Below are 20,887 nucleotides of genomic sequence, written 5' to 3'. Positions count from 1 at the left end.
GCGTGACGCAAGACTGCACAGTTAGTTAACATATTGCCTAATGGAGAAAAGAAAAAGCAAGCACCAACAGACAGAAACTTGGGCTGACTAATATTGCACAAGGTTCATCAGTAATAAATCACTAAACCAGAATGAGGAATCTTAGAACACACTGTCTATTTTATTATGCAAGTCATCACTTACAAGAAACATATGACCTTCCTGATCTCATGATGAATGAAGACCAGACTGAGTTGCAGCAATGAACTCTGATAGCACAACCCTTATTTGATTTTTTTTTTTAAACCAACCACCTGAATCATGCCTGCACGGTGCAACTTTCTTGATGAAAAGTTTATGACATCACAAGCCTCAGCCCTGGCAAAATGCTGCTGTTCTGGAATGGAGAGAGACTGGGATTTGGACTGCATTCAACAGCAACCCAGCTGTTTGTAGGCTGTTTGTAGGCCCCTGCCTCCTCTTACGTCTTTCTTTGTTCCTTTCCAGCTCAGTTTTCGAAGCCCTGCTGCATTTTCAGCACAGCTTGGCTTACTAGGATCTCAAGCTGAGGGAGAGGTGGACTGGCAGCCAAGGTGTGGCTGCCATAACCTCCTCTTTTCATCGTCTCCTAGCCCAGCTAGACCCCATCAACAATGGCTAATAGAGTGACGACAGTCAGAGCTTTCCACAGCACAGCTCCAGAACCTCTAGGAATGGAAGGGCTCACCTATGAAATATATATAGGGTACAATCCTACTCCTACAAATCTGAGACCCATGAGGACTACCAGGAAGGGTAGCATCCTTTCTCCCCGAAACAAACACTGGGGAGATAGACGTGGTTGTGGGAGGACAGTGGTGCAACCGCCAACCTGAGTCAGAATGTTATCCTCCTTCCTCCCTGCAGTGTCTGGAAAAGGGAAGAATGGGGAAAAATCCCCCTTCCTCCTTTGCTGGGTTTGTGAATAGCAGGGCAATTGTCCTCTCTCAGGCCAAGTACCCAGGGCTTTTAATGGTTTCTAGTACTTCATTTCTATGGGTCAATTTTGTGCATTCACATCACAATCCTTATTGTAAGGGGGTTTCTCTCTCTCTCTCTCGCTCTCTCTCTCTCTCTCTCTCACACACACACACACACACACACACACACACTTTTGACAGAATCATATTTTTCTGCATTTCTGAGGAATCCTGCAAGTATACAGAAACACCTACCCTGTCTGTGGGTTGCATTTCCCTGCTGAAAGGCATAAGGCTATCAATGATGAACTCAAATTAAAGGAGGGAAATCCCACTGAATTTAATGGAGCAGGACTGAACCTATGTTTTGTTGTTGTTTTACTACTACTACTACAAGAGTGGCTGTGAGCATATAGAGTGATTCTCCTTCTCAACTCAATAATCACAACTCACTAGAAAAAAAGGCTCCCAAATCAAAGGCCATCAATTTGAGCCAGGTCTGAGCCTTCGGGCACCTCTCAATGAAGCATGAAAGGAAGGTGGCAGTGCAGGGCAGGGAGGAGAAATGAGGAAAAGCCAACAGGCCAGGATATACCTGTAAGAACAGGACGTCCCTTCTCATGGTCATCCTTAAGTCTCCATCTCCACCTCTCCTCCTAGAATATCTTGCTGGTTCCCAACTTTTGCTAACAACAACAGCACACCCCTTGCTAAAAGAGTAAAAAAATTATTATATAAAAAAGAACAAGAAAGGATAGCAAGGCTGAGAATCAAACAAATATTGCATCTGTGCACAGCTGTGAAGTTTAAGGTCAGCTCCTTTCATAGTTCATCGGAAGAACTGGTTAATTTAGTAAAGTTAAATGTCTTGCTTCTGGAGAGAGGCGACATTTTGAATTCTCTCCCTCATACTGTAGAACCCAGAGCCCCAAATAGCTGCTTCCCAAGAGACCACAGGGACTACTTCCCAGCATTCAATGGCAACAGGAAAAACAGTAGGTTCCAGGGGGTGAGGGGGGCCCCTGGAATTGAAGCCAATTGTAGCGCATGGACATAACCCCTTTTTTCAACAGGTTTCTATCAGGTTAAGTTCAGAGCTATGCAGGTCTGCATTAAAAGCAGAGCCCCATACATTTTTGGCTGGCTTCACTAGCTGGGCAAAAGGTCGATTGCCAATCCCTCCCTCAACAACAGAGGCGTGAGGTTTCATGGTTTCTTTGTGGTCCAACATCAGAGAGACCAGGGAGAGTCCCTGATCTTGTTCCTCATAGCAAAAAGTGACAGTTCCTGGCCCAGCCCTTGGTATGTCTTAACAGGCATTTTAGAGGTCAGCAGAAACTAGGCCATCTTGCACCACATGCTCGATCGCAGTTCAAGCAGCCAACTCAACATTTCGATTCAGGTCATATATGAACCAGTCTTCTATCCACAGCCTCCTCTCACTGAATCCCATGGACGTAAGAGCGAGCAAGCAGCCTATTGTCTTTATAATACAGAAAATGGGCAAGTCAATGTCTTTAGCGAGAACGGAAACAAGGACCACATGGCGCAGATCAAGTAGGCCGCATTCAGAAACACACGGACACCTGAGCAACATACACTTAACACTGAGGTCTCCCACATGATGCCTGCAGGCTCTGTTTGTGGAGCCTGCCAGACTCCCTGCCCCTCCTGACTTATTTTATTAAGATTTTTTTTAATTTTGTAAAAATCGGAAGGCTGGCATGCTGCAAAGCGAAGTGTCAGTCTCTGGGGCCACCTTTAACAGACCCTTCTTTCGAGGCTGCCATCTTCAGAGGCACGTTTGGTGGCAACGTGAAACAGGGCCCTCTTGGTGGCCGCTCCCTGGCTGTAAAACTCCTTACTGAGTGAGGGTAGGTTCACTCCCTTTCTGTTGTCCTTTTGCCAGCAGGCAAAGACCACTTTATTCAAGTGGGTCTTTGGTGTGTAAGCAGGTCTGTTGAGTTGGATGCTGTTTTTACTCTGTTGTTCTTGTGTTTTTAATTGTTTTGGTGTGTTTTAACAGATTTGCTTATTGTTGTTTTTATCAGTGATTGTAAGCCACCTTGAGTGCCATTTTTGGTAGGAAGGCAGGGAACAAATCAAATAAATAAATAATAAATAAATATTTCCAAGAATGCCTGTGGGTCTCACATCTCTCAGTCTCAAGAGTTTGTCTTGTGTGAAATGAGAGCTGGGGCAGGAAAATGGGGGTTCAAAAAAGTGGTTTTTTGTTTTGGAGCTCAGACCCCACCTCTGCCATTTTGTGAATGGGCAAGTACCTTCATGGCAGTCATTTTGTGAGAGCACCCACAACATTCTCTCAGCATTCCAAATGTGCCCACCACTCCAATGAGGTTGGGCACTGCTAATACATGTGAGGGGGGAGGGGGACACTGACAGGCATACACACTGGTGGTGCCTCCCTCTTCAGTGGGGCATGGATCCAAGCCTTGGAGGACAAAGTAGCTCCTTTACGTCTCTCTCTGCTTCCAAGGCACTCCAAGCACCTCCAAGTCACCTTGCCACTGTGATTTGCCAATGAGGATTATCTCCACATACACCCTCCCTAGCTCCAAGGTCAGGATGACTCGGAAGGGGATGCTCAACCTTGATGAGCAATGCCTGATAAAATTTGGTGGCAATGCCTCATTAAATTATGTGTTTCTTTCTGCTGCAGGTGTGAGAGGCATGAATGCAACTTAAATCAATCATCTACTTTTGAGGCACATCCAGAGGTGATGTCATTTTCCTTTCTCCCAAATCTGGGCCATGCCTCCTCTTGTTCTACATAGGATCTTCACGTACTACCTGTTTTCTCCATAAAGAAGTCATGGCCAGCTGGCAAGAATTCCTGGCAAACCCAGTTAGAGTTTGCCTTGCAGACACACACCATCTCCTGGTAGTTAAGACTGGAGCTGGGCATTTTTATTCTAGCACTTCCCCTGCTCTGCTTTGGGCAGTAACTTCCATTAACAGTAAGATCAACAGAGCACTCACACTATTTTATTTTATTTTTATTAGTGCATTTATATCCCGCCTTTTTTCCTCTTGCAAGGAACCCAAGGCGGCTTACATTATCCTCCTCCTCTCCATTTTATCCTCACAACAACAACCCTGTGAGGCAGGTTGGGCTGAGAGCGTGTGACTGGCCCAAAGTCACCCAGTGAGCTTCCATGGCTGAGTGGGGACTAGAACCCGGATCTCCCAGCTCCCAGTCCAACACTCTTGCCACTACACCACACTGGTAACACTAATGGTTACCAAACCTATTCCTATACCAAACAGCTTGCTTCTTGCTGGTAGAAGCGATTAGCCCTCTTATTTTTTCTCCCTTATCCAACCATCAACCAAATTCCAGTGGTGTTGAGGAGGTATCTCCAAATTCACACATGACATGAACTTCTGGGGAGACACAATTCATCTCCAATGCAGACTAGAGAATCTGCGAGGTTACCAACACGTTTCTCACTCAAAATGGGAGGGACTACACACCATCAGCAAACATGATGTGAATGGAGAGCTTTACAAATTTGCTTATTGTGGCAAATCCCACCCTCTCTTCTGGCAGGCACCTCTGGGAAGAGCAAATAAAGTTGAGTCACCCCATGATTAGAGCTCAAGAGGAGGGCACAGTACAGCAGCACTGGGCACCTCCCAAAATTCAGCATAGCACGAGGGACAGCCAATTGGCCCCTGAGCCTAAAAGCCAGGAGCAGGAAGGCAATGCCCCTGGCATCATACCGAACTTCAGAGGCACTCAGCCCAGTTCTCATGACACACTGGGCTCACTGTGGGTTGTTTAACTCTTGATGAGCCACGGTGTGTGCTGGGTGCCATTTTGAATATGCAGTCCCCAATCAGGGAAATCAGGGTGTTGCCATGTCACCCAAATCTGGCCACCGTGAGTTAGATGAAGGTTAAACAACCCTTGCACAACCCTACTACAAAGCACAGGTTATGCAAGGGTTTTGGACCCTCAAAAAACCCGTGGTGGCTGGGTTTGGACAACACAGCAACCCCCCAATGGGGCTGCATATTCAAAAGGGCGCCCGGCACCTATCACAGCTCATCTGGGGCTAAACAACCCACAGTGAGCCCATCATGTTGTTCGAAGCAGGTCACTGCCTCTGAAGCTTGGCAACACCTGTGGACACCTAGGCTAAGAACCCCAATTGTTGTTTCTCTATTGCAAAGCAGAAAGGGGCTGATCTGCAGCAAGGAAGTGGGAAGGGTTGTCTTAACTTTCTACCCCTGCTGCCTTTCCCCCTGGAAGAGATCCCAGACATGTGCTTGCTGTATCAAATGGAGAAAGTGGAATAATAGAGGGAGTTTACGGGGGAGATGTGGCCGAAGGGTTAAGGACCCTTTCCCGCTGCAAGGAGTTGTTGTTGCAGAGAAGGAGCAGCTGGAGTTGTCAGCCTTGTGCTTTGCTGGTGGGTTGCAGTTCCATTCTAGGACTTTAAACCCAACCACACTTTAACCATGAGACTTGGGAAAGGGCCACAGCTCAGTGGCAAAGCACTCCAGTTCGAAGGATCTCAGGCAGGTGGCCTGGGAAAGACTTCTGCCCACGTCCTTGGACAACCACTTATTTATTTATTTATTTATTGCATTTATACCCCGCCTTTTTTCCTCTTGCAAGGAACCCAAGGCGGCTTACATTATCCTCCTCCTCTCCATTTCATCCTCACAACAACAACCCTGTGAGGCGGGTTGGGCTGAGAGTCTGTGACTGGCCTAAAGTCACCCAGTGAGCTTCCATGGCCGAGTGGGGACTAGAACCCGGATCTCCTAGCTCCTAGTCCAACACTCTTGCCACTACACCACACTGGCTCTCTAACACTGGCCTGTCAGAGTAGACGGCACTGGGCCCAGGGCCTGGACTCAGTACGAGGTAGCTCCATGCATTCGCACGAAGCTTGCATCTGAATAAATAAGCTTCGCATTGCATGCCAGATTCCACCCTGGGGCTCAGCTCTGGCAGCTGCCACGAAAGCAATAGGTCACAGTGGACCTATGACTGGGCTGTGAATTTGTAACCTGGCAAGTGAGACTAGGTCACTTGACAGCAGAGCCATTTACAACGGCTTTGTTCAGCTGAAGCACAGGAAAAAGACGAGCTGGTCAGCATGCGTTTGGAAGAGAACGGGACCGTCTGCAGCTCTGAATGGCAAATCACTTGCGCGAGGCAGCCTCGCCAAACATAGCGCCCTCTAGTTGTGTTCGATTGCAACTCCCAGCATTCCCAGTCAGCATGGGAGGGAGGGATTGCGGCTCAATGGCAGAGGCCATGGTTTGAATGGAGAGGGTCCCTGGTTCAATCCCTGGCATCTCCAGGTAGGCCTGGAAAAACTCCTGCCTGAAACCCCGGAGAGCCGCTGCTGCCAGCCAGTGTCGACAATACTGGGCTAGATGGACCAACAGTCTGACTCAGTATAAGGCTGCGTCCTATGTTCCATGGCCAATGGCCATGCCAGCTGGAAAAGATGGGATGTGCAGTCCAACAAATCTGGAGGGCACCAGGGTGGGGAAGGCTGCACCAAGCACCTCTTACTTCAGTCTTCCCCAGCCTGGTGCTCTCCAGATGTTTTGGACTTCGACTCCCATCAGCTCTAGCCAGCATGGCCAATGGTCACGAATGCTGGGAGTTGTGGTCCAAAACGTCTGGAAGGCATCAGGTTGGAGAAGGCTGGTTTACGTCCTGAGCTGAAAGTGCTTCCAACACATCCCATTAATACTGGAAGGGACACCTCCTCCCGGCTATGTCTTGCTGAGCCTCAAGGACATCGGCAGAGAGCCTGTTCAAGTATCAGAACTAATACAGCGGATGGCCGCTGCGCCCAGGGCTAGCTGACACCATCCCTCTGAGGCTCCCTCCAAAGGGAGCCACAACCTGCCCAACTCTTGACAGGCTTTCAGAAAGGGGATGGAGACCTCTCCCTTCACCAGAGCTTTCACGATCTAGACCAGGTACTTACTGTACTCTGGTTTCAGTGAGTTTAGCCAGAAAGGTTTGCCTGTGCTTGTCTGTTGCTGTTGGATTCGCCGGCTGTGGTAATTGTAATGGCATTTTAGTTACAGTTGTTTTTAACTGGATTGTCTATGAAAGCTGCCTTGCAAGCCAGGGTAAGAATAGCGTTACATATAAATAAAGTGTATCTGCTGCAATAGTAATGGCAAGTCACTGAATGGATGGGAAAGGGCAAGAGTCCACCAGAGGGAAAGGAGAACAAAAAATCTTTTCAGAAGAAAAACCAAAGTAGCCAGTGTTTCTTATCGAGGAACAATACCCTCCTCCTTGGCCTCAACTTTTCCCTTACACAGGGAAATAATCAATCATTCATCAGCATGACACCATGTGTTTGCAACACTAACAAATGACCGAGAGTAACCTCCACCTCAGGGAATTACAAGTATCTCACGGGACCAGGACTACAAGACAAAGATCCCACAGGCTCTCTTCAAGGCAGCTGTAGTCACTTGGGTGAAACCCAGGGCTATCCGAGGTGAGGACAAAGGCATTTTCTATGTCCTTCCAGGGTAGAATAACACATACCCCTGCACATCAGTCTTCGCACCACACTGGCCCAGCCCCAATCCAACTCAATGGACAGAGTATCTCCGCCACCCCCCTTGTAATGCACATCGGTTCTTCCCACCCCAAACAAAAAGAAAAATCCAAACCAAGGCAGATGTAGGATGCGATATTTTAGCTCACCCTTCCCCAACCTGAGCTATTTGCTGGGGATAATGGGAGTTGTAGTCCAACACATCTAGAAGGTGCCAGGTTTGAGAAAACTATGCTGGCTGGGGCATGCTGGGAGTTGTATGCCTTTTTTCTGTCTAAACATGCATAGGATTGCACCTTTCATCAATTGGCCCAGTCAACAGATTCAAAAACCCTTATGGATAAATTAAAACAGTGCCTCCCTGTCAATCAAACATCAAATATTATATATCTTAATTCAAACACAAAAAATGCAGGTGGCAGGCACTGTTTTAAAAGAGGCATTCCCTTTCACCCAAACACAAGAGAAAATGCCTCTTGTCAGATGTTGGCCCAGTTCAGACATTCCACCACCAAACCATGGCTAAGAAAGCTTAAAGATGGCTGGGTGCATGCCTCAGCTGACAGACCTCCAGAGACTGCTGCACCCTGGAAATACGAGGGAACTTAGGGAGTCAAATCCTGCAAGGACAAGAAACAAGAAAACCTTTAAAACATAACTTGCCTGTTTTGCTTTTGGAAGGCCAACCCACAAACTGAGTTCTAAGCGATGGTTAGTGTAAATCCCAAACTGAGCCAGTGCCTACTGAGATACAAGCATTTTCTAAAAGCAGAGAAAGAGTGCATTTTTTCCTTCAGGACCTATCCATATGCAGATTTAATCATTAACTGATAACAGTGCATGACCAATCAATTAACATCTCTTTAATCAGATGGGAGCCTTACTTCATGCAGTTACTAATGCAACACCATTAATTAATTAATTAATCTCACCATTGCTGGACTTCAAGAATGACCAGTCTCCTTCAAGCCTCGTTGACAAGTCATCTTTGTCCTCTGCAGAGCCATAAGGAGATCGGCGATTCCTTACAGAGATATTGTCTTCACCCACCATGGTAACTGGCTAAGATGCTATAGGGCAAGGGAAAATTAATTAGTACAAAGTACCTCAGTTTTTTGTGATCATGCAGTTTCTGTCTTCCAGGACAGTGCACCAAGGAATGTTCCAGTAACCTCAGCTTTTTTTTTCTTTTTCAAAAAACAAGTTTGTAGCCCTCATTTTTCATCATTTTTTTTTACTATGACTTTCAACAAAACGAAACAAAAATATAACAAAACCAAAAATTTGAAAATATAACAACATACTCAAGTCTGATATCTCTATGGACCTCCGGTTACGTCTTATTCAGCAAAAAAAAAAATTGTTTGGGGTCTATTGGATGCCACGTCTCTTTAACAAAGGTCTGTCAAACTCGGCTCATTGTTGGAGGTATAATGCAGTCAACGCTTCTTTTATTCATATGTTTTGGAAATGACCAATAGTTGCCTCCTTTTGGGAGGAAGTTATCATATGGATAAACTTTGAATTGGAAAGCTCTTTAATATGTACTGATGTACATGTTCTCTTAAATTATTTACCTGATTTTTGGAATATAACACATGGTCAGCGTAAATGGATCTTTTGCGCCCTCTTGGCTGCTAAAAGACTGATGCTACAATACTGGAAAGATAAAAGTTCAACGCCTATAATACTATGGATTGAAGACCAGTAGCATTTGAAAGAGTGGTATATAGGCATCACTTGTGAATTGACTTATATTTGGCTATCTGGTCTGCTTTTACTGAAGTTTATGTGTAATCTATTCCCCCCCCCCCAGGATGTTGTAATATTTGAAACTGAAAACCAAAGGAAGTCACAGGGCACAGCATCTGTTCAAAACACAGATCAGTCACCCTCTAAACTTCCTCTCTTTTTCAAAATACTTGCTCTAGCTGATTCTGATCAATACACAATAAAAGGTGCACTCATGCAAATGTTTTCTGCCACTATCTTCATTTCTTCAAAGCTGCCAAAGATAATAAAAGATGCAAACATGCTGCAGGAATTGCATGTTCCTCACCCCCTAGCTCCTTCAAATTTGCTTTCCTTGGATGTCATGCAAATGTGACCAGGAAGCCCAAGTTACCGTTTCCTTGCATAGATCACACAGGCGTGCGTAAGAACACAAGACAGAACAATGGCCCATCCCACTTACTACAGTTTTAACAGCCAGCTCTGGGAACTCCCTTCCATGCAAAAGCCAAGGTCAATAACAGTGCATTTCATTTCCTATATCTCACTTTCAGGCCCTCTTCACATTAGTGCTGAAACTGGTTTTGGCATGCCTCACATCTTTAATTCAAATATAAAAAACCAACATTAGTGATTCTTCTGCTTTCTATCCCATATCAGGATTCATAAGCGACTCATTCCAGACTATGAGCCACTCTCAGAGTCAACCCACACATGACAGGTGATATCCAAAGCTGTCATTTGCCATGCGTACCTGGACTTTCTTCACACACTGAGCTAATAGCAGCTGGGGCCCGGTGTGTGTGTGTGTGTGGGGGAATTAGAAAACAGCATGTGGGAAAGCATTAAGCACTCCCTCTCCCAATACTGCTGCTCCTGTGATCGAGAGGGGAACTCACTGTGCCTGTTTAAAAATTACCTTGGGTGCCCTGTGCAGAAAGGCAGGATATAAACTGAAATACTAAATAAAAGTCAGGAGATGGAATCACAGATCTCCTGGTGTCACATGCTTTTTAGTATCACTTCAAGAATGCATTAAGCTGTATGCTGGCTCTGTCAAGGTTGCCTGCCTTGAATCAAGGACAATGTAATTGTAATTTATATTATCCTTACTATAACTATATATTTAGATAATGTTTTAGAGCACACAAGATAATTCTAAAACCTATCAGGTAGATCAGTATTATCATCACTACTGAGGGTGAGAGACACTGGCTTGCCCACAGTCCCAAAGCAAGCTTATGTCATGGCAGGGGGTAAGGTTCATACCAAAGATTTCCTGACACATGTAAGTTCAGCCTCTTGGCCACTAAAGCACTCCAGCTCAGGTATAAATAATCAGTTATTTCAATCAGGGCAGTTTACGAACTATATGCAAGAGGAGAGAATCCAAAGTAAGTTGCAGCTGCACATTATGCTTGTGCAACCCACTGGGCATTACACTTGCACTTGCATTGGACAGGCATAATGCACAACTGCTTGCACATGGAAAGATTTAGTGGAGCTCTGCTAACACCATTTAGAGTTTGCAGGATAACACCAACGGATGCTACTGTCAGTGATTTAAGTCAAGCTTCCCCTTCGTAGTTCAGATGTTTCCTAAACTGCAGAGCAGTGATGGCCAATTTCTGGCCCTCCAGATGCTTTGGCCTACAAATCCCAGCATCCCTCATCATTGGTTATGCTTGCTAGAGCTGATGGGAGTCGTAGGCCAAAACATCTGGAGAGCCACAATTTGGCCACCCGTATTAGAGGGCAAGTTTTTTGCTTAAATGCTCATTTTATTTGAACCAGGTAATTTTTAAACAAGGAAAATTACTGTAATTTTAAGCTATAAAAGTTTGATTTTAAAGTTAAAATGATCCATACTGGACAAAGATTTGTGATGCTCCAATTTGCCTGCAGCCACTTGTCTCCTGTGACCATTTGGCTTAGTTCATAGTCCTCAGTTTGCTCTGAGCTATCTCTACATCCGTGGCAGTAGTCTCACTTCCCCAGCCTGGTGGCCTGACTGGGGATGATGGAAGTTGAGGTCCAACACTGGATTGGGGAAGGCTGCATCAAACATCATTGGATGAAACATCCCTTGGGTTTAATTTTGATCGGAAGAACCCAATGTCTATCAGTGTTAACACCTCATAGTCTTTTAACACTTAAGTGCAAGAAGCTTTTGAATCTGTGGTGTAGTGGCAAGAGTGTTGGACTAGGAGCTGGGAAATCCAGGTTCTAGTCCCCACTCGGCCATGGAAGCTCACTGGGTGACTTTGGGCCAGTCACAGACTCTCAGCCCAACCCACCTCACAGGGTTGTTGTTGGGAGGATAAAATGGAGAGGAGGATAAAATGGAGAGGAGGAGGATAATGTAAGCCGCCTTGGGTTCCTTGCAAGAGGAAAAAAGGCGGGGTATAAATGCAACAACAACAACAACAATAATAGTAATAATGATGAGAGAAGATGAATGCTATGACCACAAGAGAATTTAAAGAAACTGCAGGAAATCTGCACAAAAGAGAAACAAAGGTGGTGAAAGTATAGCAAGATGCACCGGAAATCACAAGGTACCATGTGGTAAAACCACTAAAGCAAGCAAGCATGCTTAATTCAGGAACAAGACTACCAAGAGACAGTACAGCCGTTTTCAAATACTAAATATGCAGGCTTTTAATGCTTTTTTTTTTTTTTAATTAAACAAAACTGTTTATCAGGGCCATCGTCCCAGAAGCAGAGATGGGTGAAAAAGAGGGGATACTGGGTCCCTAATTCCATCACCTTTCACTCTTATGATCTCAGAAAGAGTTCAAACTGTCGGAAAGCAAAACTAGTCTGGATCTCAGGAAAATGGCCTTTAAGAACACAGACTGTTGGACCTGAAAAGTTGCCCTATAAATCATTTTGGGCAGACTTTCATCCAGCTCCCTTTGACGTCTCAGTCTGTGCTCATGAGCTCCCCCAGTTATCTGGTTTACAGAAACCCCCCACTTCAGCCAACATCTACTGTAATCCCCCCCAGACACAGCTTTGTCCCAGGCTTTCCAGCCGACTGACTGTGAATTATATTTTGCGGTGCAACAGTGAAACATCCTATCGCATTTACTCCTGCCTTCCCGCATTCCTCTCCTCTGCTTTCCAGAAGAGCAGTCCTGTTACTCTGCAGTGGAAAAAACGGAGAGTTTTGTGGCATCTTAAAAAGAAACAGATGTATGGCTACACAAGCTTTCTTGGACTAGAGTCCACTTCAGCAGATGAATGAAGTGTTATTTCCCAAGTTTGGCAGGCAGGCAGGCGGAGAGAGAGAGTGAGAGAATGATAAGCAGTGGGGTCAACTGGCAAAAGTTATTGTCTGCAGACTGCAAAAGACTGTACGTTTTGCATTTACTGCCATTTGACCCCATTCCTTATCACCATTTTTCTGTGTCAGCCAAACTGTGTGCCTCTGATGGAGGGCTCCATCCAAGAAAGCTTACGCCGAAACAAATCTCAGTGGTGTATCCAATGGGCTGTGGCCCACGTTAGTCTAACGTTCCCCATCCATTTCAGTGGGCCTACTCTAAGCAGGGCTAACACTGGATACACCCTAAGTCTTTGTCAGGAGTCGAGATGGTTTCTCTCTCTGTGTTAATTGCTCTCTTTGTCTCACCCTTCCCTCTGTCGGATCCCCTGCCCTGCTTAATATTCAAACTATAAACTCTTCGGGGCATAATTCCACCCTTGGGTCGGGGGTGGGGAGGGGGGAGGCATATCTCATTCTGTAAAGTACCATGGGTACCCCATGCATCATCCCAAGCAGCACTCACTGAGCGAAGGGGAGATCCCCAAAATATTCGAAAAAAATGCAGGAAACCGAAAGAGAGGCCCCTTTTTCCTGCCCTCGTTCCTCCGCCCTGCCTCTCTCCGGCCCTCCCTTCTGGCTCCTCGTCGCAGAGGGTCAAGCCGAGCCACATGGCCCATCGGCTTCCCATCGCCCGCGCCGGGAAAAACGGGGAGGGGGGGGCAACAGCCAGCGCAGTTCTGCCAGCCGCGGGGCTCTTGCGTCTGTATCGCTCTCTGCTTGCTGGAGAGTCGATAGGGTGGCGAGGCACGCCCACGGAAAGCGACGGGGCTTACTCGCGAGAAAGCATGCGCAGGGTCGGGCCGTGAGTGGCCGCGATCTTCCCAGGCTTTTCTGGGTTTCAGAGGCGGGTGGGGGCTCAGCCTTTACCACAAGGGGAGCGGGGGGCTCCCTTCGCTCCTTCTCCCCCGGCCTCGCCGCCTCTTAACGGGGAGGGAGAGAGGGTCGGAACCGGTGCTGCCTCGCCGCCTCCTCCCCGGGTCTTTACCTGCAGCCCAGCCGCGCGCCTCGCCTGCCGCTCCCGCTCAGCGTCGCCTCCGGCTCTCGCGGCTTCCACCACGATGGAGACCGGAGTGCGCCGCCGTGCGCTTTTCTTCCCGTCCTCCGCCTTCGTCACCGCGGGGTGGGGAAAGCCGCCCCCGCGCACACAATGGCCCCGGCAAGCGGCGCTGCCCATTGGCTACGGCCTCGCGGAGCGGCCGCGCGGGGGCTGCCGGCGGGCTGCGGGGCGCTGTGGAGCCCCCAAGCTCGCCTGGGCCGCGGGGACGCCGGAGAAGGTCGAGCTTCGGGGCGCGGGGCGCGGGGCGGGCGAAAGGGCAGCAACCCGGCGGCTCTGAACGATGCCGAAGGCATTCAGAAACAAGCAACCTGCGGGGTGGCGCCCTGGAGTGGGAGGGCGGCGAGCTCCGCTCAGTTCTGGTTGTTCAGTTCTGGTCCTCAGTACAAATGCCCGGGCGCAGCATTCATTCAGAGCGCTTGCTTGCGCGCCGGGCTCCGCTTGGCGCCTCCCAGGCTTCCAAGAAGAAGAATAATTCGGCTGGGGAAGGCTGGGAGTTGCAGGACTTTTTTCTGCTTTAACATGACTAGGGTTGTGCCCTAAACAAAATGAAGTCGATCCTGCTAGCCTGACGGCTGCCCACCGCCGCTGTCCTTACTCATGCAGAGGTGGTGTTGCACTGTATGTGAAAAATACATATCTCTGCACAGAAATACAGGAGGATGAGCTTGGACGCCCCATCGAGAGCGGCTGGATCAAAATAAATGGAGCAAAAAATAAAAAGAACCTGGTGGTCCGAGTCTACTACCGGCCACCCAATCAAGGAGAAGATGAGGATGAAACCGTTGAAACGCAAATAGCCAATGTTTCAAGGCAGCATGATGGAGTAGTAATGGGGGACTTCCATTTCCCTGATATTTGTTGGGAGACAAATTCTGCAAAACATGGCCCCTCCAGGAAATTCCTGACTTGTGTGGCAGATAACTTCCTCCTACAGAAAGTAGAGGAAGGAACTAGAGGATCAGCTGTCCTTCACTTGATCCTAACCAACAGAGATGACTCCGCGGATAAAGTAGCAGTTACAGGAACCCTGGGGGAAAGCGACCATGTTATACTTGAGTTCTTGGTTCTAAGGGAAGCAAAAGCCAAGTGTATCCAAACCCATACCCTGGATTTTTGGAAAGCTGATTTTAATAAACTCAGAACAATGATCAGTAAGGTCCCGTGGCAAGCGACGCTAACGAGAAAAGGAGTCCAAGATGGGTGGGAGCTTTTAAAAAAGGAAATTCTCAAGTCAGAATTGCAAACAGTTCCAACAAGAATAAAAGGTAGAAGACAACAGAAGAAGCCAATGTGGCTTCACAAAAAGCATAGAGATGACCCAAAAACAAAAAAGCACACATACAGGAAGTGGAAGGAAGGCCAAGCTACAAATGAAGAGTACAGGCAGGTAGCACAGAATTTCAGGGATGGCGTCAGGAAGGCTAAAGCTGAGAACGAGCTGAGGTTAGCGAGGGATGCTAAAAGCAACAAAAAGGCTTTCTTCAGCTACATGCATAGTAAAAGACAAAAGAAAGAAATGGTGGTTCAGCTATTAGATAAGGATGGCAAAATGATAACAGATGACAAAGAAAAGGCAGGAGTGCTCAACTGCTACTTTGGCTCAGTCTTCTCCCAAAGAGGGTCTATGAGCCCCCTGGCAAAGGTGAAGTACAGGCTGAAGGGGCAGGATTGCAGCTTGAGATCGATAGGCATATGGTCAAGGAACACCTAATTACTTTGAATGAGTTCAGATCTCCAAGGCCAGATGAACTGCATCCAAGCGTCATAAAGGAACTGGCAGAAGAACTCTCAGAACCACTGTCTATTCTCTTTGAGCAATCATGGAGAACAGGTGAAGTGCCAGATGACTGGAGGAGGGCTAATGTTGTTCCTGTCTTCAAAAAGTGTAAAAAGGAGGAACCTGGGAACTACAGACCAGTCAGTCTGACATCAATCCCTGGGAAAATTCTGGAACAGATTATAAAGCAATCCATCTGTAAGCACCTTGAAAACAATGCAGTGATTACTCAAAGCCAACATGGATTTGTCAAGAACAAATCCTGCCAGCCGAATCTGATCTCATTTTTTGATCAAGTAACTCCTTTGTGGACCGTGGGAATGCTGTAGACATCATATACCTCGACTTAAGCAAAGCTTTTGACAAAGTGCCCCATGACATCCTGATGAGCAAACTAGCTCAAAGTGGGCTAAATGAAATAATGATCCGGTGGATCCATAGTTGGAAACAGAATTGGACTCAAAGAGTGCTTATCAGTGGGATTTTGTCAAACTGGGGAGAGGTAATGAGCAGGGTACCGCAGGGCTCAGTCCTGGGCCCAGTGCTCTTCAACATTTGTATTAATGACTTGGAGGAGGAGGTGCAGGGAATGCTGATCAAATTTGCAGATGACACAAAATTGGGTGGGATAGCTAATACCTTGGAAGACAGAAACAAAATTCAAAGGGATCTTGATAGACTGGAGCGCTGGGCAAAAAACAACAGAATGAAATTTCATAGGGATAAGTGCCAAGTTCTGCACCTAAGAAAAAGAAACCAAATGTACAGTTACACGATGGGGGATATGTGGCTCAACCACACTACAAGCAAGAAGGATCTTGGAATTGTGGTAGATCACAAGCTGAATATGAGCCAACAATGTGATGTGGCTGCAAAAAGGCAAATGCTCTTTTGGGCTGCATTAATAGAAGCATAGCTTCCAAATCCCAGGAAGTACTCGTTCCCCTCTACTCAGCACTGATTAGGCCTCATCTGGAGTACTGTGTGCAGTTCTGGGCACCACATTTTAAGAAGGATGCAAACAAACTGGAGAGGGTTCAGAGGAGGGCAACAAAGATGATCAGGGGACTGGAAACAAAGCTCTGTGAGGAGAGACTGAAAGAACTGGGCATGTTTAGCCTTGAGAAGAGAAGACTGAGGGGAGATAGGTTAGCACTGTTCAAGTACTTGAAAGGTTGTCAGAGAGAGGAAGGCCAGGCTCTCTTCTCGATCATCCCAGAGTGCAGGACACGGAATAATGGGCTTAAGTGACAGGAAGCAGATTCTGGTTGAGCACTCAGAAAAACTTCCTGACTGTTAGAGCAATATGACAATGGAACCAATTACCTAGGGAAGTAGTGGGCTCTCCCACACTGGAGGCATTCAAGATGAGACTGGACAGCCACCTGTCAGGGATGCTCTGACTTGGATTCCTGCATTGAGCAAGGGGTTGGACTCGATGGTCTTATCTGTCATCTGCAAATTTGATCAGCATTCCCTGCACCTCCTCATCCAAGTCATTAATACAAATGTTGAAAAGCACTGGGCCCAGGACTGAGCCCTGCTGTACCCTGCTCGTTACCTCTCCCCAGTTTGAGAAGATCCCATTAATAGGCACTCCTTGAGTCTGATTCTGTAGCCAACTGTGGATCCACCGGATCGTTGTTTCATCTAGCCCACTTTGAGCTCATCAGGATATCATGGGGCACTTTGTCGAAAGCTTTGCTGAAGTCGATGTATATGATGTCCACAGCATTCCCACAGTCCACAAGGGAGGTTACCTGATCAAAAAATCAGATCAGATTCATCTGACAGGATTTGTTCTTGACAAATCCATGTTGGCTTTGAGTAATCACTGCATTGTTTTCAAGGTGCTTACAGAAGGATTGCTCCAAGATTTTCCCAGGGATTGATGTCAGAGTGACTGATGTGTAGTTCCCAGGCTCCTCCCTTTTTCCATTTTTTGAAGATAGTGACAACATTAGCCCTCCTCCAGTCATCTGGCATTTCACCTGTCCTCCATGATTGCTCAAAGATAATAGACAGTGGCTCTGAGAGTTCTTCTTCCAGTTCCTTTATTCCTCTAAGGTGCAGTTCATCTGGCCTTGGAGATCTGAACTCATTGGTGTTCCTTGATCATATGCCTATCGATCTCAAGCTGCAATCCTGCCCCTTCAGCCTGTACTTCACCTTTGCCAGTGGGGTCATAGACTCCCTTTTGGGAGAAGACTGAGCCAAAGTAGGAATTGAGCACTTCTGCCTTTTCTTTGTCAACTGTTATCATTTTGCCATTCTTATTTAATAGTTGAACCACCATTTCTTTCCTCTGTCTTTTACTATGCATGTAGCTGAAGACAGCCTTTTTGTTGCTTTTCGCATCCCTCACTAACCTCAGCTTGTTCTCAGCTTTAGCCTTCCTGACGCCATCCCTGCAATTCTGTTCTGCCTGCCTGTACTCTTCCTTTGTTGCTTGTCCTTCCTTCCACTTCCTATGTGTGTCCTTTTTTGTTTTTGGGTCATCTCTATGCTTTTTGTGAAGCCACATTGGCTTCTTCTGTTGTCTTCCACCTTTTCTTCTTGTTGGAATTGTTCGTAATTGTGCCTTGAGAATTTCCTTTTTTAAAAGTTCCCACCCATCTTGGACTCCTTTTCTTGTTAGAGTCGCTTGCCATGGAACCTTACTGATCATTGTTCTGAGTTTATTAAAATTGGCTTTCCTAAAATCCAGGGTACCGGTTTGGTTACACTCGGCTTTTGCTTCCTTTAGAACCAAGAACTCAAGTATAACATGGTCGCTTTCCCCCAGAGTTCCCGTAACTGCTACTTTATCCACTAAGTCATCTCTGTTGGTTAGGATCAAGTCAAGGATAGCTGATCCTCTAGTTCCTTCCTTTACTTTCTGTAGGAGGAAGTTATCTTCCACACAAGTCAGGAATTTCCTGGAGGGGCCATATTTTGCAGAACTTGTCTCCCAACAAATATTGGGGAAATGGAAGTCCCCCATTACTACTACATCATGCTTCCTTGAGACACTGGCTATTTGCTTTTCAAAAGTTTCATCCTCGTCTTCTCTTTGATTGGGTGGCCAGTAGTGGACTCCGGTCACCATGTTCCTTTTATTCTTTGCTCCATTTATTTTAACCCAGATGCTGTCGATGGGACTACCAAGCTCATCCTCTTGTATTTCTGTGCAGAGATATGTGTTTTTAACATATAGTGCAACGCCACCTCCCTTTCTGTTCCTCCTGTTCTTTTTGAACAAGTTATATCCTTCAGTTGCTGTATTCCAGTCATGAGAGCCATCCCACCAAGTCTCAGTTACACCTATCAAGTCATAATTTCCCTCCTGTATTAAGAGTTCAAGTTTGTTCTGTTTGTTTCCCATACTCTGGACATTAGTATATAGACATATGCTTCATAGTCTGGCTTTCTTCCTACATGTTTGTGAAGACTATTATTGGGTGCTATTAGAGCTGTTCTCTCCGTTGCGGTGCATGAGCCTTCGTCCATTGTTACCCCCAAATTTACATCTCCCTTCCCCATAGGATTCAGTTTAAAGCCCTCCTGATGAAGTTCTTCATGCTGTGGCCAAACACATTCTTCTCAGCCTTTGTGAGGTGCAACCCATTCCTTGCCAACTTCCTTGCCATCTTCTAGGAAGTACAGCCCATGGTCCCAGGATCCAAATCTCTCTTGTCGGCACCACCTTTGTAGCCAGTCATTCACTCAGAGTATTTTTCTTTCCCTTTCTTTCCCTCTTCTAACTACTGGAAGGATGGATGAGAAAACTATCTGGGCCCCAAAGTTCTTGAATTTCCTTCCCAAAGCTTCAAAGTCTGACGTGATTTATTTGTAGCTCCGCTTGGCGGTATTATTTGTTCCCACGTGGATGAGAAGAAAGGGATACCTGTCAGTGGGCTTTATGAGTGCAGGCAACCCTTCAGTCACGTCTCTAATCCATCCTTCTGGGAGACAGCATACCTGGCGAGTCCACGGGTCTTCGCAACATACTTGGGTTTCAATCCCACGCAGCAAGGAGTCTCCCACTACTATTACTCTTCTTGTTGTGTAGGCCTTGGTTTCATCGCCTCTGCTTGTCTGACCTTCAGCCTCTTGCTCGCTCTCATGCAGGTTCCCCTGTAATTCTTCCTCTGCAGGCTGTCCTCCACTCTCATCCTCAAGTACCTGGAAATGGTTTCATAGCTCCATTGCTTCCACTGGTGCAGAGTGGCTTCTGGTTCTTCTGCTCCTGTCACCCTTTTCCAAGGAGTATCCTTAAACAAGCCACTGTGGCTTAAACAAGCTGCCTACAATGACTGTGTAAACTGGCCCCAGAGAGTAAGGACACCCTGTTGAATGGGATGAGGGGAGGGGAAGTGATCTCCAAAACTTGGGTGGGAGGTCCCTTCCTCTCGTGGAAGGTTGGTTCCAGCCGTGAGACATTACTTTTAACTACCCAGTTATGTTAATCAGATCACAAAACCTTTCATTATATTTTAAAATTATTAATGAAAAGGGTTTTCTTTCTAAGATCCATAAAGAATACTTCCTGATGTATGAGGGGAAAGGTTGCCAGTTTGGGGGTGGGGAGGGTTTCAGGGCTCCTGTATCTTTAACAGCTGGGTTTTACTTCTCTCCAACTCCGTACCAAGAAAAAAGAACCATCAGCTGCTAAATTTCTGCTATTAAAGGTATGTAGAAGGGAGAACCCAGGCAATCTGGCAAACTAGGAGTTCTGTGTAACTTGAAAACTTAAAGTAGTTGGTCTAGTCCCTGGGGTCATGCACCTACAAAAAAGGATCAGGTTCCTTTAAAAGAAGATGGAGTTTTGGCAGATGAAGCTTCTCTCACCCCTGCGTGACAAGTTGGACCTTCCAAAATTCCACCCAATTATTACAGAGGGGTGATGCAACCTCCCCTGCTGTTTCAGTGATCCAGTTCTTACAATCAAAACAAGCCAACAATCAAAATAGGCCGAGGGTTACTAGAGGGTTATTGTCCCTTCAAACAAGCCATGCTGCTTGTTTGAGGTCAGATGGGTTCGAGTGGATTGTGAGGCTAAGGGTGCCCAGCATGCGCTACCAATTTAAGCCATGGACTTTGCTCGTGTGAACCAACCTGTGTCTCATGCCACTAAACAACCACCAGCTGCATTGGCTAAAGCATTGAATGCCCACATGCAGGGGCGGATTCATGGTAAATGGCTTGCAAGTATTTTCAGCGTTTAAATGTACAAATAAAAGGATGTATATTAGCTTAGATGTCACCTGTCCTACTGTGATGGTTCTGTATCGCACATTAACAAAGCAACATGCTTAAGAAAAGTCTGTTTCAAGCAATATGAAATGTTATCAGTAAAATCCGTCTTTGGAAAATTCCAGCTAGCAATGCCCTTTAGTAACCTGTATGCTTCTGTATTTCTCTCCTAAGTAAGGGAAGGGAATGTATGTCCTCACAAGAAGAGTTGACCCTATCTGTGAAGCTCTATACAAACTTGCTTCA

General features: G+C 46.5%; 1 protein-coding gene across 2 annotated transcripts in view; it reads right to left on the bottom strand.

Annotated features, from left to right (window-relative positions):
* The window catches only part of SOAT1 (sterol O-acyltransferase 1), a 47,316-nt gene extending 33,680 nt beyond the window's left edge, over positions 1 to 13,636 (bottom strand). For both annotated transcript variants that reach the window (XM_084851246.1, XM_084851247.1), the window contains exons 1-2: positions 13,558 to 13,636; positions 8,443 to 8,580 (exon numbers count right to left, since the gene is read on the bottom strand). In XM_084851246.1, coding sequence (XP_084707372.1) covers positions 8,443 to 8,563 — 121 coding nt within the window. In that variant the 5' untranslated portion in view covers positions 8,564 to 8,580; positions 13,558 to 13,636. The remainder of the gene's footprint in view (positions 1 to 8,442; positions 8,581 to 13,557) is intronic.
* Positions 13,637 to 20,887: the final 7,251 nt, after the last annotated feature.

This window comes from Heloderma suspectum, chromosome 4 (genome assembly GCF_057233095.1).
Source record: "Heloderma suspectum isolate Gila_16-S chromosome 4, 16-S_ref, whole genome shotgun sequence".
In the NCBI taxonomy this organism is placed as follows: domain Eukaryota; kingdom Metazoa; phylum Chordata; class Lepidosauria; order Squamata; family Helodermatidae; genus Heloderma; species Heloderma suspectum.
Note: the sequence above shows the minus strand (reverse complement) of the source record. Positions and strands in the feature narration are given on the sequence as shown.